At 36.3% G+C, this 26,134-nt stretch overlaps 1 protein-coding gene and 1 long non-coding RNA gene across 2 annotated transcripts; one reads left to right on the top strand and one right to left on the bottom strand.

Moving 5' to 3' along the window:
* Nucleotides 1-2,055: 2,055 nt before the first annotated feature.
* Nucleotides 2,056-3,401, top strand: LOC113312724 (the record flags this gene model as incomplete). The annotated part of the gene is made up of 3 exons (XM_026561462.1): nucleotides 2,056-2,133; nucleotides 2,777-2,839; nucleotides 2,964-3,401. Coding segments are annotated over exons 1-3 (579 nt in total), but the record flags the coding sequence as incomplete, so codon positions are not given.
* Nucleotides 3,402-23,893: 20,492 nt separating this feature from the next.
* LOC113307957 lies at nucleotides 23,894-25,273 on the bottom strand. The gene is made up of 2 exons (XR_003339393.1): nucleotides 24,938-25,273; nucleotides 23,894-24,556 (listed from the first exon to the last, which is right to left on the bottom strand). It is a non-coding gene; the product is annotated as an uncharacterized LOC113307957 (long non-coding RNA).
* Between the last annotated feature and the right edge of the window lie 861 nt (nucleotides 25,274-26,134).

Raw genomic sequence — 26,134 nt, 5'->3', positions numbered from 1 at the left:
AGTTTTAGGAGTTTAGGTTGCTGAATTTTCCTGCTGTCATCTTAGTTCCGAAACATGTGCTTATACTCCCAAACTTTGCATTTTTGATCGATGATTTACATTGCTTAGTTAAAACCCATTGTCACCTGCTCCTAGCCTTCAGTTCCATCACTGCAGATTGCATAGACTCACATGTAATAGACACTAGTAAGTTTCCATCACTGCAGATTGCATAGACTCACCTGTAATAAACAATAGTAAGTCGCTGCAGTCAACATGTTCATATTGTAAGACAGATAGCAACAGTCTGAGAAAACACTGGCTCAGAGTTTAGTCATTCTTTGCATATGTAAATCTGACAAGCAAAGTCAGGTCTAAAATGTAAACATGTAAAGCAAGTAACAACTGGCATTATCTAGTTGAAAACCCATGTGTGTCACTTTACTAGCTCAGTTATTTGATTTAAAAGGCGTTGTTCAACTTGCACCCACTTACAAGTTTGTATTTCACTACCTTGTCATTAATTTCTTTCTTGCTTTGCTAAGTTCTAGTCTTAGTATAAGTACTAATATAGCTAACTTGTCACACCATAGAATGGACAGTTCTAGCAAACCTTCTGAAAGCAACAAGAAGAAAAAGAATGTTAGGAAGAATAAGAATACGAAACCAGATACGAATACGAATTACAAACAATTGACAGCACGATAGACTGGGAAACTATTGGAATTGTTAGTAGAAGTTACACTTGATAAGAAGAAAGACACTAATGGATGTTTTACTAAGAGACTAGTGGTAGAAGAGATACTTCCAAAACTTAACGAAGCATGTAATTGTGACAAATCTTATGAGAACTTTAGAGGGAAATATAAATGGTTCAAGAAACGATTTGGTGAATACCAAGATTTGTTTAAATCTTGTACTTCTGGATTCGGTTGGGATGATGATAACAAGATGATTACTGGATCCGACGAGATGTGGAAAAATTACTTTGAGGTATGTATGTGTTATTTGCCGACAACTGAATTTGAATTTTTTTTCTTCTAATTTATGCAGAGTTCTAATTCATGATTTATCCTCTTTTTTTTTTGTTAACAGAGCCATCCAAAGAAAACTCACCTAAGGGAGGAAAATGGTAAAGACTATGGTGACTTGCATATTGTTTTTGGGAATAAAAGTGCATCTGGAAAAGTTACAGTTGATCTTACCCATGAGGGTACAAGTGCTAGAACCTGTAATGAGGAAGATGAAGAAGATGAACAAGATGATTACTTGGATGTTGATGATACTCAACGAGAGCAATATGATAGAGCTTTTAACGTATCATGTGTGGGATATTTCTCAGAGGAAAATGATGAACAAGGTAAAGATGAAACTCAAGATATGAACACACAGAAAATTCCAGTCAGAAAAGCAGTACCAAGGAAAAGACCAAGGTGTGACATTAGTGACTCTTCTACATCAACTAATCCTACTGAGCAGTCTGATTACCTACAAAAATTGATTGCCAAGAGTTCATCGATTGCTTCTTCTATTGAGTCAATGCATGCTCTTATTGCGAAATAGAAAGAAGATCGCAAAATTGAAAAGGAAATGCGCAGACTTGATAAGGATAAGAAAGATAACGAAGTATGGGATCTTGTTTATGGCATGAATGAAATTTCTTTGGAAGATAAGCTGAAAGTAATTGAAATGTTGGACAACAATCACAAGAAGAACTTATTCATACGTTTTACTCCTGAAGAGAGAAAGTTGTGGATTGGTTCAAAGTTAAAAGCATAAACCTGTCATCTTTGCAAGTTTCTGTTAGGCGCAATGGCATTTTAGAGTTACAACATTTGGTCGTTTTGCTTCGTAACTATTAGTATTTAATTTTTATTTTCTCCTAGTTGAGACTTTATTGTTATGGATCGATTGCTACTTATTGTTATGGATTGACATCTTTATGGTTATTATGATATTGAATCTATGAACTTTATATTCTATATGCTTATTTTCTATACACATATATTTTTTTGCTTTTGAGATAATGATGATTCTAATAAAAAAAAAGTACTTTTATCATCTTTTTAGGTGAACATGTCTGATTTGCATTTATCTACTGATAGTGAAGATCAAGCCTTCGATACAGAAGATGAAAGCAGTGATGATGAAGAGGTAAGCAACAATAATGAATTTGAACTATCCATAGTTTTGAATATATTTTCAGCGGTGCATTCATGGTTGATGGATATAAAATAAGCAACTGCAATACATACAAACTCAGCGTATTGAAAGACCAATGAGACGCCCGGTTACTTTATTTGGGTATAACTATATAAGGAGAGTTTTGCGTGAAGACCCAGAAGACTTTCGACGAAGTTATAGGATGTACCCTGATATTTTTTTAAAACTATGTTGTATCATTCGAGAAACTACACCATTACGTGATACAAGATGTGTTTCTATTGAAGAAATGCTTGGTACATTTTTACTCGTTGTTGGCCAAAGTTCACGATATTGCAGAATACGTGACACATTTGGTCGCTCTCGGTGGACAGTTAGTAAAAACTTCAATAGGATGTTGCGAGCTTTGAATGCTATAGACCTGAAGATGATGGCTAAGCCAACAAGTGCAACTCCAACTAAAATTCGAGAGAGTACACGATTTTACCCTTAATTTAAGGATTGCATTAGAGCTATGGACGGTACACATATTCCAGCAATGGTGATGAAAAGAGATGCAACCATTTACCGGAATCGACATGGAATTACATCTCAAAATGTGTTAGCGGTTTGCAAATTCGACTTGGAGTTCATATACGTGCTCAGTGGATGGGAAGGGTCTGCTCATGATTCGAAAATACTTAACGACGCAATGAAAAAAGAAATGGACTGAAAATACCGCAAGGTATTTTTACTTTTATCTAATGTGAAGTATTGATTTTTTGGTTAAGTTATATTTGGATTCTACTTGACGAAGTTTTCTTTTTGTGTTTTATTCAGGTAAATATTACTTGGGGGATGGTGGGTTTGCAAACCGGCGATATTGTTTAACACCATTTCGTGGCCAACGTTATCATTTGAAAGAATTTTCTGGTACGGGTAATCATGCGAAAAAGGCTGAAGAATTATTTAACATGCGTCATGCTTCTTTGAGGAATGTAGTTGAAAGATTGTTTGGTGTTTTGAAGTCTCGTTTCTTGATCTTTAAGTCTCAACCTCCATTTCCGTATCAAGTGCAAGCGGAGATAGTGACAGCTTGTGCAGGCTTACACAACTTCTTGCGAAAAGAATGCCATTCAGATGAGTTTCCAGTCGAGGAAGAGGAAGATACCCATCCATCAACGCTTGTAAATGACGACGAAGTTTTGACACAACAAACTCAAGAACAACAACGTCAAGAAGCTAATGCATGGAGAAAGAGTATAGCGGATGATATGTGGGAAAATGTTCGTGAACAAAGGGAGTTACAATTGTATGGAGACCGTTAAAATGTAGGGGGAAAAATTATCCTCGTTGCACAACAATAACATACTATTGATGCAGACATAGGATCATTTTTATTTATTTATTTTCTTTTGATTAAAGATCATTTTTATTTGCAAATGAGGGTTTATTGTTTCTTAAGAGAATGAGTTAGGAGTGAACTCTATCAAACTTTCCCAAACTCCCTCTAATAAACTCTCTCAAACTCCCTACACTCCCCCAAACTCCCTGAACTCAAAAACACCAAACTCTCTCAAACTCCCTACACTCTCTCAAACTCTCTTAAAATCCCCAAGATTTAAAATACACTCGACTCCCCCAAAATCACTCGAGGACTAACCCCCTGTCCATCTCCACAGACCACCAACACCTCCGTCAATCTATCACCAGTTGCTTTACACATTCATGATGCCACCAACTAGCTTCATCTTGTGTTTAAACAACAGAAGCAATTCTAACTCCACAAACACAATTTCGTATAGTTGATGTCCCAGATGATAACTTATGTCAAATGGGTGATATGTTATCTTTCTTGACCTTGTTTATATGTTTTTAAAATAATCATAAATATTTCTGACTATATCAATTTGTGCTACTGGACTTTGATCAGTCTGCTGACTGGTCTGTGGTGCACAACTTTAGGTGTAAACAATCATCTTACCTCAAATTGTTTTTTCATTTTGAATTTAGTCTATCTGCATTGAGTTGGTCTGGTTGTTGGTAGTTGTACAACGATGTCTAGGGTTCAAATACACTGTCACTGTTTATTTGAAGTTAGTGTATCTGCAGGTGTCATATAATTGAGTTGATGTTCATCAATTGAGTTGGTCAGGACTGCCAGGTGTTTGATAGTTGCCCAATTTCATTGCTTATATACTTTTATGGGAATTTGCAGGTGGGAATGAACCAAGACTTGTTGAAGCTGCAAATAAACAATTAAGTACTTTGTTGTTTTACCACTCATTTGTAATCGCACCACTAAGCCATCCCTGGTAGGGACTATCTAGATTTATTTTATTGTTCTTGTTAGCCACATCTTAATCTCCATACCTTCTTATGGGCTATACAACTGTCATTTAAACGAGTATGAATAGTTTAATCTCTTATGGGACGGGATCTCGAAAGGAACTTGTGGAGACATTTACTATTAGGAAAATGGGAAACGCCTTTTTTACTAATAGTGATTCTGAAGCTAATGATTTTCAGGTACTGTATATCCAATGATATTAAGTTACTCTATTATGTTGCCAAGGACTTCATCTTCTTAGAGAACTGCAGGGTTCATGTTTATTATTTAATACAAAAGGCATGAGAACTGTTAAGTTCTATGAAATCCTCATATGATGCATATACTAGCGGACACCCAGATGGGTGATGCTACTTTTAGGTTGACCTAATTGTCACTTGGTGGCTTGCATCAGATGGTTCATACAAGTTGACAATTGACACCAGCAAACTTTATCTATGATATTGCATTAAATACAATACATTAGTTGGGTCTCATGTTCCTCCACTTAGCACTGGTTTATTTAGTAAAAAGGTCTTTTCTGATCAAATAAGGGCCTCTAAATGATGATTCCAAATTTACATTAAGTGTTTCATTCTGATAAATAGGCTATTACTTATGTCTATTTTAAGAAGTGATGTCGTGTTTTCAATTTATCTATTCGTTAGTTGTCAGACTTTAATCAAGACAAATAGTTTTGTTTACAAGTGAGCAGGTGGCTTGGCTAAGTAACATAAGTGAGCAGGTGGCTTGCGTTGTTTCTTTTGGACCTAGTACTGGATAATTGTTACTCTGTTTGTATGGTAGTTTTATTGTAGTTATGGTTTTTCCTAAGAAACTTGTTTGGTGTCTGACTGTGTATTTCCTGTAATTTTTTTGTCATTAGGCTTATAGTATGCATATGAAGGCTGGGTAACTTAAGTCTGGTAAAGAACAAGGCTACATAGAAGGTAAACTTTGTTAAAACCTATGTGTGAGGAGCTCTGCCTAGAATATGGTACTTCTAAGCAACTATATTTGGTTCCCTTCATGATCACAATGTTTGAGGAGGTCTTCCTAGAAGAGGCGCTCCGAGCATTTTGCTTGCAAGCACTAGGTCAGGTACTAAATTGCGCGTCAAAGTTACTTGGTTGATCTGCATATCTGAGTTTGCTTTTATTTTTATTCCATCCCTCAAGCTTGAAATAAGGTTATATTTAATCTCAATGGATAGTATATTCAATTTGCATCAATACGCCTGCTTGAAGTAAATGACTTGTCTGTTGCTCTTTACATAGTCCATTGGTTATGAGTTGGTGTAGTGCTTGCTGCGGGTGGATGTCTATAGAATCAATCTGATCAATGTTGTTATTATTGTTGTTGCAGAGACAATCTGAGGCCTATACAATTGAATACATACCAAAGGAACAAAGGAACTGCCATAGTGAGAGCTTAGCATGCACAAATTCAGGTCCTGACTCATAATTAGCGACCTTGGCTAAAAGTGGGGAGTGAATTTTATATTGTTATAGCATGTCTTTGAAATGTAGGATAGGTTTCTATACTTTCATTTCTTTAGATACTTCACACTTAATGTCTCTAGTACCTTTATGTTTTTACTTTCTAAGCGTAACATAGACCGTGACTTATGCTGAATTTGATGATGCTTGTAGGTTTCAACTTAATGGTATTTATTTATAATAATATATAACTATGGGCTATATGCATTTTAAGACAAATTTCTCTTACTGAAAAAGTTGTTGGGAAACTCTGCTTTGGACTGATATAGATTTTGTCACAGGAACTCTGGTTTTGACCAGTCAAAACCATTATTTTTTTGATGTGGCAAATATTTCGCAACTGCGGCAACTTGTTGCGAAATTCAAGTTTCGTAAAAGTTTCAAAGTGTTGCGACCACCTAATTTCGCAACTGTAACTGTTGCGACAATTTTGGGTTGCAACAGATTCATAACTGTTGCAACCAAAAATTCGCAACTGCTTATGAGCTGTTGCGAAAATTTGCAACATCGACTTTCGTAACAGTGGAAAACTGTTGCAACCTCGCTTTGTAACTGAACTCCGCCGTTGCTAATCACTAAAAATGGTGTAGTGAAGGTTCATTACGAGTGGTAGAAGATGTTCTTGTACAGGTTGATATTTTTGTTTACCCAGTAGATTCCAAAATACTAGATACAAAATATGTGACAGACTACAATGGACATTCTTATTATTTTAGGATGACTGTTCTTAGCAACCGGTAATGCAATCATAAACTGTAGGAATGATATTATAGAACTTGATTTTTGGTAGTTGGAAAATGGAAATAAATGTCTTTAATGTTGCATGTTATCCCCCTGATTTCGATAACCATGATACTGTTTGTATAATTGATGAAATTTTTTATGATGCTTTCTCATAGAATCATTTAGAAGATCCATTAGAGGCAAGCTTAGCTCACTTTGGGAAGGATTTTGATGATAATACGCTTTGTTGGATTCCATAATGCTGCTATACACTAATAAATGTAAGTCCAAAACCTCTTGTACTGTCCGAGTCTCCACTTGTTTCATCTGTCGAGAAAGCTCCCACCTTGACCCTTAAACCATTACCATACATTCTAAAGTATGTTTACTTAGGCTCCAAAGACGCTTAGCCTGTTATTATTGCTTTGAATCTTACATTAGAACAAGAAAGAAGGTTGGTAGATGTCCTTAGAAAAAGTAAGACGGTTATAGGTTGGTCAGTTGCATATTTGAAAGGTATCAGTCCTAGTGATTGCATGCATCATATTTACTTAGAAAGAATGCTAAAACATCTATATAGATATAAGGTAAGAGTCCGAGACTTTACTTTAATATATTATAAATCAAGATATAGTTTTGTGCAAGTAACATTGACAACAAGCTTGAGATAGCAAAACTTGCGAGTACCTTTGTCAATTTTACTGAAAAACTATCAATAAATATGGATTAAAATAAATAAACCATTAGCTCAAAATTCATCATGCTTCATTTCCTTGGTTCTCCAACATCGTCTTGAATTCTTCGTTCTTCAAGTTATCCTATGGTTCTGCATATGATCGTTTCAGCACCTTTATTTTTGAAGATCCATAGAGATAAAAACTTATGAGAATACTGGTTTAGAGCTTTTCTAGAATGATAAAATCACTCAACTCAGTGGTTGTTATATCGAAACATAGTATTATTACCTTCTTCAAAGTTCAAATGTACCGCAACTTTGAAGTAATACTACGGTGGTATGTGCTCCCCCTTAGTCTTCACTTTCTCTCTTTGCATAATAGGTAAAACTTATAGCTTATAATCCACTCCCCTTTATATAATGCACTGACAAGCCATATGTTATAGTAGAATATTATTAAATGATTTCCCCCATTTTTGTCAATAAAATTGGCAAAAGAGAAAAACAATGGTTTAATGATTTCACAAAAGAGTTATCGAGACTAGAGAACAAATACCAACTTTTATTTAGAGGATTTCACCAAGTAAACTTAGTATCTTCATCAAGGAGATTTAAAGGTATAAATCATATTCTATAATTCCGCATCCGCACTCCCTATGAAGGTATATTAATTAAGCACAAGTTCAAATTGAAATCTCCCCCATTTGATGTCATTCCAAAAATAACAATATGAGAGACCTTTCTCTAACTACAAAAGAAGCATTTTCTTGGACATTAATAAATTTACTCGTCAGTTGCGAACAAAGTAAGTTTGTATCCTAAATACTTTTTGAAAAAGCGGGGATCAACAACCACACCCAATATTTCGTTCGGAAATCTGTATGGACTAACTCTCATATAATTTTGTGAGAATCAACTAGACAGTCAGACTCAATCAAGGAAATATATCCAAGAGTTATATCTCAATTTCTCAATACAATATGCAATCGAACAGATAGAAATCTGTGAGCCTGATTGATACGAGAAATAACTTGAACGGTACCAAAAGCCAATGTTCAAGTGTCAATCAATTTCAATCAACAACCAAAGGTCGGATTTACCAATTGATTGAACTACGCACAACCTCTGATATTTCAATTATATAAACAAATATAATGCAGAAAAGAAATAACATAGACACCAGAAGTTTTGTTAACGAGGAAACCACAAATGAAGAAAACCCCCGGGACCTAGTCCATATTTGAACACCATACTGTATTAAGCCGCTATAGACACTAGCCTACTACAAGTTAACTTCAGACTGGAATGTAGTTGAGCCCTAACCAAGTCTCACACCGATTAAGGTACAGTCGCATTCCTTACGCCTCTGAATCCCATCAGGACTCTACATACTTGATTTCCTTAGTTGATCTCACCGACAACTAAGAGTTCCTACGACCCAAAGTCAAAAAACCTGATAAACCAATTTGTCTCATACAAAAAAGTCTATTGAATAGATAAATCTTTCTCCCACAGATATACCTATGAGTTTTGTTCCGTCTGATAAATCAAGGTGAACAGGAATCAATTGATACACCAGACTTATATTCCCAAAGAACATCCTAGTAATATTAATCACCTCACAATAATCTTAATAGTATGGTAGCAAAATAAGATATTGTGGAATCACAAACGATGAGATGAAGATATTTATGGCTACTTTTTATCTTTCCTATCGGAGAATAAATCTCGAGCAAATCTTAGAGAAGATAGTACTCGATACGATAGAAAACAAAAAGATCAGAACACACAACTACAAAGAAAATAGTTGGGTCTGGCTTCAGAATGCCAATGAAGTCTTTAAGTCGTTAACCTATAATGGTTTTAGGATAAACCTAAGTTAAAGGAGAATCGACTCTAGTCGCAACTAGTATCACACATGAGGTGTGGGGATTAGGTTTCCTAGTTGCTAGAGTTCTCCCTTATATAATCTTCAAATCAGGGATTGATAGCTTTGAAACAAAGCAATCAATATTCACCGTTAGATGAAATCCTGATTTAAGATTCAAACTAAGTTTGCTTAAAACCAAAGCAATATCTCTCCACCGATAGATGGTCTTAGATTGTTACACACAAATGAAATATACCTTCATTTAGATATGAGTAACCGTACCTAAACGTGTATATTGAGTTGGCTCAACAATAGTTAACCGAAGTTAGACATATGAACACTTTTATATTAACCACATTCATCTAATACATTAAATTAAATGAATCTAACTGTGTTACTCATAGAGTTGTTCAATTGTATATATTCTCATAGAAGTATACAAGACACAATTGAAACAAAATCGGATTAATTCAAGAGAATCAATTCATGAACATTAAGCCACGGTTTGCAAAGATTGCATCCTTAATTTATATATGTTAGAGTACTGCTCGGTCGAACTCGCAAGCGTTGCTATCTCAAGCTAGTTGTCAAGTTTAGTTGCCAAAACTATAAGTCGATTAGGGTAGAATGTGTAATTGAGTATTAGTGTGACGGACCGGAAAACTACGCCTGGCGCGCAGGCCATAACTCACCGATGCGCCATTATTACGCTATGATCCGGGCCTTAAAGCTATGCAAATGCACGTCCATTTGCACTTGCAAGCATGCTCGTGGAGCATGATGCAACTAAATTAGCTTCCACATCGTTCCAACTTACCCTTGTTCCACAAAGGGTTTATTAAGAAAACAAAAACTTTCCTAAAACTGTCTTTTGAGGCCCTAAACGATGGAATTTGGCTAAAATTCGAAGACCGTGATGCGTAGATCACGTCTTGATCATTGGTCTGTTTCCAATCAATTTAGACCCGTCTTGAGCTAAATTATGATACTCAGGACTTTTTAGCCTCTAGATACGTCGTAGCTTGCTCATATGCATCAACTTGTCCTTCTCGTACCAAGGGTTCAGCTATCAGGCTCATGACGTACTTTCCTTAGGCTTATGCAAGCTCCGCTAAATTTTATATTGATGTAGCTTACTATCGAGGACATACCCAATGCACCATTGGTACATGCCTAAATAGAACGCCTTGATAGGAAGTATGAGCATCCAAGGAATGGAATGCAACTTACCTCATCAAGTTTGGCTACAATCATCTCTTGCGTCGATCTATCGAGCCAGATAATATGAGAGGCCAGTATGCCATAATCATCTCTCAATTAGATGATACGAGCGACAATGTTGTAACTCATTGCGGATTCCTATGTACCCTTCCATACTCTAAAGGGATCAAACACAGACCGTAGTTCATCCTCGTAGGGACAAGCAACTTAATCCAACTCATTTGCAAGGCCGCGGACAAGCAATAATGGTAATGGCCTAGTCCGTATAGGACGTTTCGTAAAAATGCATAAAGGATATGCATTATCGAGCCCATGGCATGGCATAGTAATTCCCATGCTTAACATGTCTCATTGGCAAGTCTACGCAGCTATAAATGAGGCCTAAGCATCATTTATACTCTTCCTGCTAAGCTATGAAGCTTACTTGGTGTGTGGTATGCACCTTCAACCAATTACCCCTCCCTATATATGTTTAGAAGACATTTTTACAACTTAGATTAGGGGAGAAAAAATCATTCATCAACTCCCAAGGACGTGATGGCTGCACATGGACACCCTGATGAGGCTCTCAAGGCCGTAATGGTTGCACATTACTATTCTGGCCAACTGCAATGTACGGCCATGATGGTGGTACATTCATGTCTGGCTCAAAGGCCAATTCCCATGTCCAGCCGTGATGGTTGTACATTACCAATGCTACGCATATATAAATGAGGCTTACGCATCATTTATACTCTTTCGGCTAAGATATGAAGCTTACTTGGTGCATGGTCCGCATATGCACCTTCAACCAAGTACCCCTCCCTATATATGTTAACTTGACATTTTTACAACCTAAATTAGGGGAGAAAAAATCATCCATCAAGTCCCAAAGCCGTGATGACCGCACATGACTCCCCTGGCCAAATGCAATGTACGTCTGTGATGGTCGTGCATTCAGTTCTGGCTCACATGCCAGTTCCAATGTCCAGCCATGATGGCTGAAAATTTCATGAGCCATGTCCAGTAAGGGGTTGTGATGATTGTATTTCGGCTTTGGCCCATAGGCCACTTCGATGTCCAACCGTGATGGCTGTCCACTTGTCAACCCGATGTCTATCCATGATGGCTGTCAACTTCCAACCCGATGTCCAGCCATGATGGTTGTCCACTGCCAACCCAATGTCCATCCATGATGGCTGAACATTCTCAGCGCATTGTCCAAGGTCCAATGCTCCTGTTCCTATGCAACATAAGCTTTGGATGAAGCTTCATCTCGGGCCATGGCATATCTTTTAGCATGCGCCATGCCAAAAACACGGGATGTTACTATTAGACTTCATGGCGTTCATCGATTGAAGACGAAGAACTACTAAGGGGAGCTTGTGGAACTTCATAAACAAAAGGTATTTGGAGACTTGAACTCATCTATCACTCAGAAATCTATTTCTATTCTATCTCCTATTTGAGACAAAAGTCGTATAGCTATATAGACTTTATATTATACACATTTGATATTTTGAGCTGAGTCTAACTCACTTACACATTTCTCGAAATATGTGTTGGTAAGCTTTCGCTTTAACCAACTTCATCTTATATTCTTGACGAAAGTCAAAAGATGATCATGTGAAAATCGCCTGGTAACATCTTACGTGATTTGTGTGAGACAGTCGACATTTGATGTAGACTCGGAATGTTTCGTATTTATCTATTGATCACTTGAAAATTGCTTTGAAGCTAATAATTTGTGTGAGACAGCTATTCCCGTGTTCCAAGAATATTTCAATGATTAAGATGGAGTTTAGAACGATTAACCATTGATTGAATATAACACAGTATGCGTACTTGCATGTTAACTGCTGCAAGTCATTCAAAGTCCGGGAACCATAGTATGCATACCCGTATGCGTACTGGTTGGTTAGTTGAAAGTCCGGGAACTTAGTATGCATACCTGTATGCGTACCGACGTAAAGTTCAAGTCCGTGAATTCAGCAGAGTTTAGAGGTATGCATTGTAGCGCTCCCTAAGCTAGCAACTTACTAATCCAAGAGATTAACTATAAATTGAGGCACTAGGAATCTAAAACATCTAATTAAACGCTGAGAAGAGAGCTCTGAATCGGCGACGAAAAAACGATCAACTCAGTGTGAATCGGTCAATTTTTCTTAGTTCTCGAGACAAAACTTCATCAATTCAGGAGAATATTAGTTGATTTTCTGATTCTCCATGATTGATAGAGTTTAATTACGTGGTTTTCCAATGGATTTTGGTCCTAAAACCACTCCAATTAATGAATATCATGGTGAAAAATTAGGGTTTTCAGTTAAAAAAAATGTTCCATCAATAAACTTACCTGATGATTTATTTGAAGAAGCTATAAATCCTTAGAAGTTTTCACGTATTGGAAGATTAAATTTACAAAATACAAAGTTTAGCGATGCTTCTATGATTCTCAAGCAGCAGTGGGAACTTACTGGGGATTGTAAACTCATCCCATTAGGTAAAGGTTTTTCACCATTAAATTGGATAATGAAGTTGATCGAAATTATATCAAAGCTGGACAATGGGAGGTTAATTATCAAATTTTTAGAGTTAGAAACTGGTTATCGAATTTTCGTCCTGCAAATGTCAGAAGTTCCAAAGCTCAAGTATGGATTCGTTTTCCAGGTCTATGACTTGAATTCTGGAAAGAAATTTTTTATTTGAGATCTGTAAGGAAATTGGGAATCCAACTAAGATTGATGTAGCTACTACAAAGTGTGAAATTGGGTATTATGCTAATGTATTGGTTGATGTGGACTTTGCTCAATCAATACCTAGCAAAATTTGGATTAACACAAAATATGGAGGCTTCTTCCAGGAGGTATTGATTCATGATTGTCCAGAGTTTTGCACCACCTGCAAAATAGTTGGTCATTTAATCACTGAGTGTTATGTGGAAAGAAACAAAAATAAAACTCCTGCTCCTTCTTACAGAGTAGTTTCACACAAAAACAAATCAGATGTTCCTTTTGATATTTGTGATCCTGCTGCCAGAGGAGAAGACTCAGTAGTAAATTCAATTGATACAACAACAATTACTAGTTCTTCAGTAGAAGTTGCATCTCCTAAGACTGGTAGGTTTGATTCTCTGGTGAATGAGCAAGCTGAAGAAGAGTCGGTAATTATGGAAATACCCAAAAATTTAGAAGTAGGAGAACAGAATTCAGTGCAAAATAGCTTTATTAAATTTGTGAATGGAAGTAATGGAAAGGTGACAGAAGAAGCTATTCCAGTTACATATTGGGCCAAAATAGTAGAAAAAGAAATGGTGATTGACAATACATCAGGGAAGAATAATTCTGCACGTACTTCTAATGTCAAAACACCTGAGCAGCAAAAGGTTAGTAAGATTGTTCCAACTAAATACAATTTTAGGAAAAATCCTGGAAAAGGGGTTAAAAACCCCCAATCGAATCAATGAAAAACATATATTGGAATTTAAGGGGCCTTAGAAGTCCAAGGGCCCAAGATAAATTAAGGTCTTATGTTAAACAATTTAGTCTTGCATTAGTATGGATAGCTGAACCAAAGGTTTTTTTGTAATGCATCATTTTGTAAAAAGTTAAATCTGCCAGGTATGGAAAGTATGGTAATTCACAACTACTTCTTCAAATTCAAAAGGAAACATATGGTTATTCTGGAATAAGAATATATCAACTCCTCAAGTTATTTCTATGTCAAGTCAAATGATCACTGTTAGTGTGGGGGAAGTCTTAGTTTCTGGAGTTCATGCTCATGTTGTAATCAACCAAAGAAAATTCATGTGGTCTGAAATGGAAATAATCAGTGAATTGCAGAAGCCATGGATTATCTTGGGTGATTTTAATGTTGTAACCTCTATTGCAGAAAAAGTAGGTGGTAGAGCTCCAAATAAAACTGCTTTATTGGACTTCAAAACTTGCTTGAATAATTGTGAACTTATACAGGCTCCTAAGACAGGTTTGGAATTTTCTTGGTCCAATTGTCAACATGGAAAAAAGAGAATTTTATGTAATCTAGACAGAGTGGTTTTTAATCAGAAATGGCTTCAAATACATGGTGATTGGGGATATAAAGTAGGCTTAAGAATGGTTTCAGATCATGCTCCTTTGTTAGGGGGGTGTGTAAATATTCCAAATCCAAAAAATGCACCTAAAAGGTTTCAAAAACTGTGGATACAACATCCAGAGTTCCTTCAAGTAGTTAAAGACAGTTGGATGAATGAAGTTCATGGTGATCCAGCTTTTGTGTTCATGAGGAAAATGAAGAATCTTAAACAGATACTAAATGAATGAAACTGGAAGGTATTTGGAAATGTTAATGTCAAGATTCAAGAAGCTGAAGCTAAAGTTAAAATTGCAATGCAAAATTCAGATGATGAACCTTTTAATGAACAAATTCTAAAATCACTAGTGGAAGCTCAAAATGAACTATCGAGTAGAGAAGTCCAACAAAATACTTTATTGAAGCAGAAGTCAAGAATTAAGTGGGTCAAGGAAGGTTCAGCTAATACAAGCTTATTTCACACAAATATAAAAATAAGGCAATCCATCAATCAAATAAGTGAATTAGAAGATGTAAATGGCAATATCATCACTGATCAAGAAAACATCTCATCTGAACTTGTTGATTTCTTTGAGAAAAGATTTCAATTCAAAGAGGTACAAATAGTGGAAAAACTACTTGATGTCATTCCTCAGGTAATCACTGCTGAAGATCAACAGATGCTTGATTCCACTCCCACAGCTGAAGAAATAAAAGAAACAGTCTTTTCAATAGACTCAGATAATTCTCCTGGTCCAGATGGATACTCTGGAGTATTTTATAAAACTTGCTGGGAAATCATTCAAAATGATCTTGTGGCGGCAATTCAATTTTGCTGGAACAGAAAATTTATTCCTAAAGGCTTGAACTCAAGTTTTTTAGTTTTACTGCCAATATGTCAAGGTGCAAAAACTGCTGCTCAATTCAGGCCCATTGGATTAAGAAATGTCTACTTCAAGATTATTACTAAGCTAATTACTTCAAGGATGAGTACTTTGGTTGGAAAGCTTGTATCTCCCCAATAAACTGCTTACATCAAAGGGAGAAACATCCATGAACAAGTTTTGTTAGCATCTGAAATGATCAATGAAATGAAGAAAAAGAGAAGAGGGGGAAATGTAGGACTGAAATTAGATATTTCACAAGCATATGATGCTGTCAGCTGGGAGTTCCTTGTTAAAGTTCTACTTAAATATGGCTTCTCTGCTTCTTGGTGTAGATGGTGGATTTTCGACAAAGGCTAAAATCGTAAACCCATAATTATACGAACTCCTGATCCAGCAATCAGATGTGAGTATTGAGACACGGGTCTCTCATCGAATCCTCTGACTAAGAATACTTTCTCTCAGAGTACATGCGGATATGTAGTCTCTCGCCTGGAAAACAACATATCTCATGAATACTGAACACTTCAGTAATCATTTATATATAGAATCACAAGATTGACGGCTCCTAGACAGCTTGCTCTGCTAGTATAGAGCGATAACGTCTTCAGGATACAAACAACAAGTTTTCCCTGACTATATAAAGGATATGAAGCTCCAACAAGCTCATGTCAGAATAATTAATGCTCCTAGACAGCTTGCTCTGCTAGTATAGAGCCATCAGTTAATTATTCTTAAATTCTTGGATTCATCCATTGAATTTCCGAAAATATTCAAATATTTTCGCAATATTTCGTTACTTCAATCTATGGTTCTTCCCAGCAGAATTCCATGGGTTAGTAATAAATATTCAATGCATGGGCGTCTGAGCTACCTCTGAGTAAGCCTCGGCTCAAAAGGTGCAAGTGTACTCAACGATGATGCACTAACAATCACCGCATGAACGAGTATTTCAGAATACGACGAAACGATGAACCTATACAAAATAGGAAGGAAAATAATAAATAATTAAAATATCGACCAAGGCGCTGGGAGCATGGGCCCACCGACTGGCCGGCCGTGCCGTGCTCAATCCCACGCTAGTTTTATATTTTTTTCATATTTTTTGTTATTTTCCTTGATCTCATGAAAATCCTTTCATTTGAACAAATATCCTTCGTTTTGAGGAAACTCCTCAGTTTCATGGTGCTTCCTTCGCACGAAGGAAATAATATAAAATTGGGAAAAATATTGTGGGGCCGTGACTGTTGGCCAAACGGCCATGCCTTTATCCCGGTCGGCCCCACACCTCATGGTTCCTCATTATTTTATTATTATTTCCCTAATCTCATGAAAACTCCTTCATCTCATGGTATTTTCACAAATCTATGAAAAATAATATAAAATTAGGAAAACTCGTGGGATCGGGCCCCAACCGGCCGACCATGCATCAGCCGGTCCCACACGCCCCTTATTTTATTATTATTATTTTAAGGTTTCCTTGATCCCATGAAATTCCTTGATTTCATGGTATTTCTTTCAAATTATGAAAATTCCTTCAAATCATGGAAAATAATACACAAAAACATAAAATTAGGAAAACTTGTGGGACCGGGCCCAAGCCGGCCGTCCATGCCTTAGCCGGCCCCACATGCCCTTATTTTATTATTTTAATATTATTTGCTTCCTTGATCCCATGAAAACTCTTTCACTTTAAGGAAACTCCTTAATTTCAACAAAATTCCTTGATTTCATGATATTTTCATAAAATCATGAAAAATATTATAGAATTAGGAAAAGGCACCATGGGACCGTGGTCACTGGACGGCCGGCCATGCCTTGGCCTCAGCGGTCCCACGCTTCATCATTCCTTCATTTTATAATTATTTTCCTTCATCTCATGAAGTTTCCTCAGTTTCAGCAAAACCCTGATTTTGTCATATTTTCTCAAATGATTGCTCAAACGCACGCCAGAAAATATCAAAATTCTGAGGACTGAGACACGGACGTTTAGACGACGCGAGCATGTTACCTTGACTGACCAAGGTTGACTCTTTGGCTCGCAATGAGCCAGTCCCGCATATTTTCATGATTTGACCTAATTCGCGCAATTGCACATATTAGGTCCAAAACTCTTCCAAATAATTTTGGAATTTCATGGAGTGATCGTCATTCGATCCCACGACCATCTAGGGATGGTTTCATGACCCCTTGGTCGGTCTCTCACCTCTCCATAATTAATTATGTTTTATCACCTAAGGCTCGGACGAGCATTTTTCGAATAAATGATTAAACCAGCATTTAATCATTCTTTCATCGACAAATCACCAAATCTTCAAGAGATCTTGGTATTTTTCTCACGCGAGCATATGGACGCTACATAATCGACCCACGGTCTCATGTAACCGTTCCTCCTTCATTCCATGGTTAATTCTCAAATAAACCATCAATTGGTCATCAATTGATCAAATTAGGGTTTCTGAGTCCAAGGATCATAATTTTCGACTCGAACACTAATAACTTTACGACGATCTCATGATCAGTATTCTTATTTATTATGCTCGGTTCAACTACCAGTATACTAATTAATGTTTTATTTTGGTCACGCTACCAATAATTCATCAGACGAGCAACACTTTCTCAGATGAGCAATATTTGCTCAAACCAAGGAATATTAGTTCAACTATCAATATTCAACAATTCATCAAATGAGCAATACTTTCTCACCTCAACGTGAGAATTACACCTCTGTCTCAACGGACACGTTCAATTCACGAGTTTCAAAACATTTTGCAGAATCATGTTCAACTCAGCAAATACATGGGCTCATCGTCCCATGAAGTCAGCAATGACTAAATACACGTCTGCCCTGCAGACTCCACGGTCACGAGACATCAATCGTGTCACTTGGGGGGATATCAACTAGGGTTTTGGTCTGGCGGTTTACGGCACGTGTGTTCATACACACGATGGAATGTGAGCAAGTCGTGCAATCAGTTGAAGGAGTTAACAAAGTAGTGGATGGAAAATCGACCAAGTCTCCGCACGATGAGCAACTGGTTTCAAACATGATTTCCATTTCCCCACTCTTTGATTCCATCAACTGTCACACTTCATGGGATCATGGTGTCTACAATTCCAGCAATATAAATAAGTCTCTGAAATCATGATTGGATATACAACGATCTCACGTCTCACAGACAATACGAGATTAACTCAACATCTGAGTAATTACTCTCAACAGAGATTCAACCATTCAGAACTTATCTTATTCAGAATTCACAATACACCCACAATCTTTGATTACCATTGATTCTACACATTTCTCAGCTTCCCTCCTACAGATCAACCCATCCTCTCTTGTAACCGAATTTACTCTGGAACGGCCATTGTCTTGGTTTAGGACGGAGTACTACAGATTGATCTCTCGAATTCAAAGAACTCCCTTCTTGCAGTGCATCTGTGTGAGGTTGAACATTTCGCTCGGTTCAAGGAGTCTCCTCCGTACGGTCGTCTCCTCAATCCCGTGAAAACCAACAAATCGTTTTGCCCCATCTAGACTTGGTGTCAATGGTTATTAAATATTCTCAACTCTGCAAGAATTTCTATAATGGTGAATGGTGGACCATGTGGATGTTTCCCAGTTGGAAGGGGCTTAAGGCAAGGTGATCCATTATCACCTTTATTATTCATTCTAATGGAAGATGTGCTGAGCAGAAATATTTCTCATTTGGTTCATGAAGGAAAAATCATGCCTATGGTGGTAAAAAAAGGTATTCATCCAACCCATTTATTCTTTGCTGATGATGTGTTTATATTTTGTAATGGAGCTAAAAAAAGTCTACAAAATCTTATGGAACTGCTTGATCAATACCAATCTAGTTCAGGGCAATGTATTAAGAAGGTAAAAAACAAGTGTTTCATAGATGGAGTAAGTAATGCACAAAAACAGATTATCAGTGGAAGACTAAATATGGATGTAGCTAAATTTCTTGATAAATATCTTGGAGTAATGCTTGCTCCAGGTAGATTCACAGTATCCATGGTATGGCCCATTGTAAAAATGCTTCAAGAAAAATTAGCTGTGTGGAAGGGTAAACTGCTATCTTTTCAGGACAGGTTGGTATTAATCAAATCAGTACTGAGTAGTGTGCCCATATACAACATGGAAATTTATAAGTGGCCAGCTTCAGTGACTAAGATATGTGAAAGAATCATAAGAAACTTCTTATGGTCAGGGGATGCAGATGTTAGAAAATTCAAAACATTGGCATGGAAAAAGGTGTGCACACCATTCAGTGAAGGTGGATTAGGCATAAGAAGATTGGAAACAATAAATAAATCATTGCTAATGAAAATGATGTGGAGAATTTTAAAATCAAAAGAAAAATGGGATATGTTCTTCATTGCAAAGTATACAAATAAAAATGGTCAACGGAATACAAATTGGAAGCAATCATCTGTTTGGCCTGGACTGAAATGGGCTTGGTCTACACTGCAAGATGAAGTCAGATGGTGCATTGGTGATGGCTCAAGAATATCAGTATGGTTTGATACTTGGATAGGTGATAAGCCTCTCATAAATGATATTGGCTTTAACAATTTTGTTAAAAGAAACATTGACATGAAGCTCAATGAATTACTTGATGGCAAGAACTGGAGAATTCCTGATGAACTGGTGCAATATTTAACTCAACTACTCTCCCTGATGTTAGTGGTGGATTGGATATTATGGTATGGAGTGGTGACTTAAAAGGCAAATTTTCAACATCTGCAGTTGTGGAAAGAATTAGGTCAAGAGAACCAAAACTTAATTGGTATGCTTACATATGGAAACCATTTATACATCCAGCTATTGCAAGCAATATTTTGAAACTACAACAACAAATTTATGTGGATGATAAAGTGATGATAAAAAATGGTTTTGAAGTAGTCTCAAGATGTTGCATATGCACTGCAGAGCAAGACTGTATGGAACACACACTGTGGAAATGTCAGTTTAGTATAAATGCATGCGCTTGGATCTGTTCAATCTTTGAATTTGAGATTCCTCAATCCTTTACCAGATGTCTGCAAATTAGCTCACCACAAGAGTCATCTGATTAATGAAGTATGGATGACTGTTGCTTGCTCTATTATGAAAGAACTGTGGTTTCAAAAGAACAAGAAGCTCTTTGAAGAAAAATCTCCTCAGTTCAATGAATTTAAAAGGAAAATATGGCATTCTGTGTATGAGGGTGGTTTCAGGATGAAAGGCACCAAATGGGGACAGAGCTATGATCAGCATATTATTGATATTTTTCAACTGGGTGTTAGACAAATCAAATACAGTTACATCAAAGAATGCTTTTGGAAGGCCCCGGATCAAAATTTTATATTATTCCGTTGTGATGGATCTTCATTTGGTAATCCTGGTGCAGCTGGTTTGGTATCATTGCCATGGATTCTTCATGTGAGGTCATTAGAGCAATGTCAGGGGGAGTAGGGACCACAACAAACTATATAGCATAGATTCTTGCAGTGATCTGTGCACTTGAATGGGCTTTTGTGTTGAAAGCTCAAAAGGTAATAATCAGATCAGACCCAAAAACTGTTATTAATGACTTATGCAATGACTGCGTACCTTGGATGTTTAGAGCAAGATGGCTAAATGCAAAGCAAAATCTGGAGAACATCATCTTTCAACACTGTTTCCGTGAAGTTAATTTCTGCAGATGATCTAGCCAAAGAGGAGGAGGCCTGAGAGCTGGTGAAAGAATAATCCATAATGGAGGCCCAGTTTCTTAAAAAGAGTTGAAATGCCCAATATTGCCTATTATATGATTTGCTAGCTTGTTCATTTGAGTTCCATACCTTTGTTTATTATTCTGTAAGCTCCTTTTTGTAACAAACATTTTGTATTTTGGCTCTTCATTTTAATAAAAATATATGTTAAGCAAAAAAAAAAAATTAAACGCTGGATTAACCTGAATCTAAACCCTCTCCGAAATAAATACAAGAACTCCTCTCAAATGATACATATTCAATAGTGAGTTGGTTTACAAAGAGAATATAAACACAAAATAAACATAAAGGAATCTAACCAACTAACGAAACCAACTCCTCGAAACTTTCATCACCACGTGCACATCTTGATCTGTCTCTGAAACTGAATGCGGGAATTGAGTGAGCACATCATCCCGAAGGGTGCCCAGAAGAAATAATAACTAACTTTCAAGTAATCACTAGAATGATTTAAAGACAATGCAGGTTTTACTAAAAACCGATAAAACGCAGAAAAATAAATAAAACATATTAGAATAATAATAATTGTTCTGAAATATAAATTTTTACCAACCAATAAACCGGCACACATTCACAACATAAATAATAGTTGAGCGACGTCTTCCTTCGGAGTAGCAAGGCATGACTGTTGCGGAAGCTTCAATGATCATTAAAGTACCGTGAAGATTTCCAGCCTCGAAGTCATAAAAAACTAATGGTAACAACATTATATCTGATTGGATAAAAAGCGCTCTGCAATTCCTTAATCGTTTTTTCCTAAAAACTCCCCATCACCCGTTTTCTTCTCCTTCCCTAATTTTTAGGGAAAATTAAATTCTCTTTATCTAAATCGTGTGTTGTCAAATCTATTTTGATTCTTAGGATTCATAATAGATTTGACAACAATAATATTAGTATGTATTATCTAAATAAAACTTAATTGGTGACGTATAGATAAACAACAATTTAGGGATTAATTCCCTTTTTCTTTTTTATTTCTTTTCTTGTGATAGTCTAATGGCCTGTTATTGCCATTACGATCTCTTATTATATGCTATCTTAGCAGATTTCATTAACCTTTTTGGCGATTTGTTTACTTGCAGAGATATACACGGGTATATTATCAAGGATGCTTCATTCCGGCATGACGCAGATCCAAACATTTATATCCAGGATCCATGGCTACCGGTGATGATGTTGATTAAGATGTTCAGGGAATATTACTCCTTTTAAATGGAGATTCAAGGTTTGAAAATCAAAGAATCTTAATTTAAGATTCAAAAATCAAAATGGTTCAACATGAAGTTAGTAACCATTAGGAAAACATCGATATCCTCATGGAAATATATGTATTGGGTACCTTTAATGTATTTTATTAGTTCTTCTGTTTTAGGAGATCTTATCATTATTTGTACTTTTTACTGTAATTTCTTCATCGATGTACTCAAGTTTTATGTAAAACTCTGCCAAACAAATTAATGAAATTTGTTTTTCCTTCATAAAAAAAAACAACAACATTATATCTGATCGAAGTGCTTACACAGTGGAGTGCCCATCCAGCCCACGCATAAATCCAACAATCATATATAAGATTCTCAACATCATTTTCTCTAAACAGCAAAACATAATATAATAACTTTTGAAAGTAACTTAAAAGAAATAATAAACATACATGTATGAGACATGAGTTGCCCGTACAGAAATAGGAAATAGTAGTGTACCCCCTCCCGAGCCTATATAATAGTGCGCCCCCATCCCTAGCCTATAGATGTGCTTAAAATAGCTATAAAGTTTGGGGCACATATCTCATACCAATCAAAAGGAAACCTTCTTCCTTACATGCTAACAATAAGTAAGATTGTAACCACTTTCCAGCCAATGGAAAGAATCACTTTTTGAAAATAAGTAAATACTCCCAAACCACAGATATTATTTGATTCTAAAGATCCAATCCCATCCCAAAATATAAAAGGAAACTAGTTTGTATTACACACATAATACATGCATACTCTACCATATAGTAACAAAGATATGCGTGGATTTCACAAATGATAGATTTATAAAAAAAATAATGAATACAAGAGAGTTCGTTATCAATTCCCACCTTTTTTGATGGCAAGCCTCGCACACCTTGAGATCCAAAGTCCACCGGTTCATTCTTTAGGTCGATCGTTGTTAATAAAGATTAACTGTTAATCACACAAGCATTCTAAAGATTAGCCAAAAGGCTCTTACAAGGCTCATAACACATTTTCATACAATTCTCTAACTACCTAATAGTTCTAAGCCGTTTATGTAACTACATCTTTCATTATCTATCCTTAGCACATATTAAGGTTTACCAATTCGATTAAATTGGTTCTATAGTCTATTAGATATGTCTTAAGAATATCTACAACTTTGTAGAAGGGATCAAAGGTTAATTCGAACCATAAAGGGTCCAAAACATCAAAATAGGAATGCTAGTCCTAAACCCAAGTCCACTACACAAGCCCATTAATCCAATGTCTGGTCAAACTAGTCAATTGATCACTAACGGTCCAAGAAGTCAACTAACAATCAACGTCTAAGGTTAAGTCAAAGGCCAAGTCAAAGGTCAAGTCAAAGTCAAATATGAATGGGGCAAAAGGTTCAACTCAGTCATATAAACTGATTCAGGTGAGTCGACTCTGTTAGACAAACTGAGTCAAACAGAACAAGATTTGAGTCAAACAACTGACTCAGCTAACAAAAAGCAGAACAGAGCCATACACCGACACATTCTAATGCATCAAAGCACAAACGCAAACACACAACCTACCTCCTATTTCCATGCTTCAATCAAAAACCAACCATTACAACCTAACTTCAGGCTTGCATTGCAGTTCAATCATTTTTCTTTTACATTTATCAGTGATTCCTATATCAACTGTAGATTCACTTCAGTTACATATTACACAACATCAGCATTCCTTTCTATACACACCCAAACAACTCATTAGTCAAACACCACCAGACTTTGTTTGAGAGTCTCATTCAATAACATTGTTTCTTTTCTCATTCCACCTGCATTAGTGCAACAACACCACCACTTCAACCCAACAACCACAATCACCTGTAATCACCAAATACAATCACGTTTATCTACTGTAATTCAATTCCAATTTAAACTACACCATAGCTTCATTGTATACGCATTCCAGCCTCTCCACTAGTTCCATCAGCTGCAGCTACTCTTCAATTCAGCGTCACCAAAAAACCAACACCACCACACCTGCAATATCTACAACTTGAAACCCCACTGGCTCATATAAACTCATCTTCATCTCTGATCTCCATTGGTATTTAAAGTAACCTTCATGTCCTCTAACAATCAAACACATGAGCACAGCCACCAACTATAGTTCAACCCAAAAACTCATAACAACATCTTCATATTTCACAAACTCCATGTAACCTCAACACCACCTGCATCATCATTAGAAGTTCACCTTAAAGTCAGAAGCTAAGCATTACTTCTAAACTGTACCACCAGTATCAGTTACAATCATCTTCAATAGTTCCCTAAAACTCAATTTCTTTCTTTACAGACCCAATCAATTGATTTCCAATTAGAACTCAAAACCTAATTTCTATTTCTTCATTCACGTTTAATCAATTCATCTGAATTTTCCAACTCAAGAACCCTAAACCGAAACTCAATTTCCTAAAAAAAATAAAATTAAACTCTACGCAAGTATCTACATCTCGATTCACAACAAACCCATTTCTAAATCAATTAAAATAAACCATAACAATTTCATAAAAAGAATTATCAAAACAGAAACCTTAATTAAATCTCTGATTTACCTTTTCTATTCGATTTATCGTCAGAACAGCTTCACCTCGTCAATTCGATAACAACCCATCAGTTCTTCATCCACTAACGACCCAGTTCACCTATCAATTTCATTCCAAACCCTAATTTCGATCTTCTCAAACTTATCCCGAAATTGTAACAATCTTCAATTGTTATTCTTCACAAATCAGAACCACAACATCTTCATCATCGCTAAAAACAGCTTCAACATCTAGTTTACTTCGATAATTTCTCACATAACTCACCAAGAATCAACATGGATCGAACAGAGAAAGAGAAAGAACGGGAACAAGAAAGAAGAACGAATAGAGAAGAAAGAAAAGAGAAATGAGTTTCTCTTCGACACGTTTTAGGTGATAAGGCCAAAGATAAAATGATAAAGGCACCATCCAAATGATATGGGAAGACAGGTCGGTCTAAAGAAAAAAGATTATTTTACCCTTGCATTGATCCAAAGATATCTTCTTCGTTTGGTATCCGAATGACACGTTCGAGTAGTCCATTGCGTATCACTTTTCGAGATCTATCTAGTGATACTAGTTTCGTATCCAGATCGTTGTTAGATTAATTTTTAATAATTAAAATTACATTACTTAATCGAGTCATTAGCGGCTTAATCGTTTCTTGACTAGTCTAATAGAGTTGACGAGCTTGAGGGTCCTTACATGCATACCCGTTCGCATACTGGAAAACCAAAACTATGTCTGTCCACTTAGGTATGCATACCCGTTTGCACACTTGAGTAGGTTAAGTTTTTTAAAATCAGTTCGTTCATGAACTAATACATTTATATATTAAGGAATGCAATCTTTTGGAAACCGTGGCTATAATGTTCATGAATTGATTCAAGTGAATCAAAATCGATTTTGCTTCAATTGTGTCTTGTATACTTCTATGAGAATATAAAAAATTGAACAACTCCATAACTAGTTTCATTTGAGTCATTTGAACTAGTTTTGATTAAGATGAACAAGGTTGATATGAAAGTGTTCATACGGATAACTTCTGTTAACTATTGTTGAGCCAACTATGTGCACACGTTTAGGTACGGTTACCCATATCTAAATAAAGTCACATTTCATTTGTGTATAACAAGCTAAGTTCGATCTAACGGTTGAAAGATATTAGCTTGACTCTAATCATGTTTTCATCTAACGGTGAATATTGAATGATTTGTTACCAAGGTA

This window comes from Papaver somniferum, chromosome 9, assembly GCF_003573695.1.
Source record: "Papaver somniferum cultivar HN1 chromosome 9, ASM357369v1, whole genome shotgun sequence".
In the NCBI taxonomy this organism is placed as follows: domain Eukaryota; kingdom Viridiplantae; phylum Streptophyta; class Magnoliopsida; order Ranunculales; family Papaveraceae; genus Papaver; species Papaver somniferum.
The sequence above is the reverse complement of the archived record's forward strand: the minus strand, read 5'-3'. Positions and strand labels throughout refer to the sequence as shown.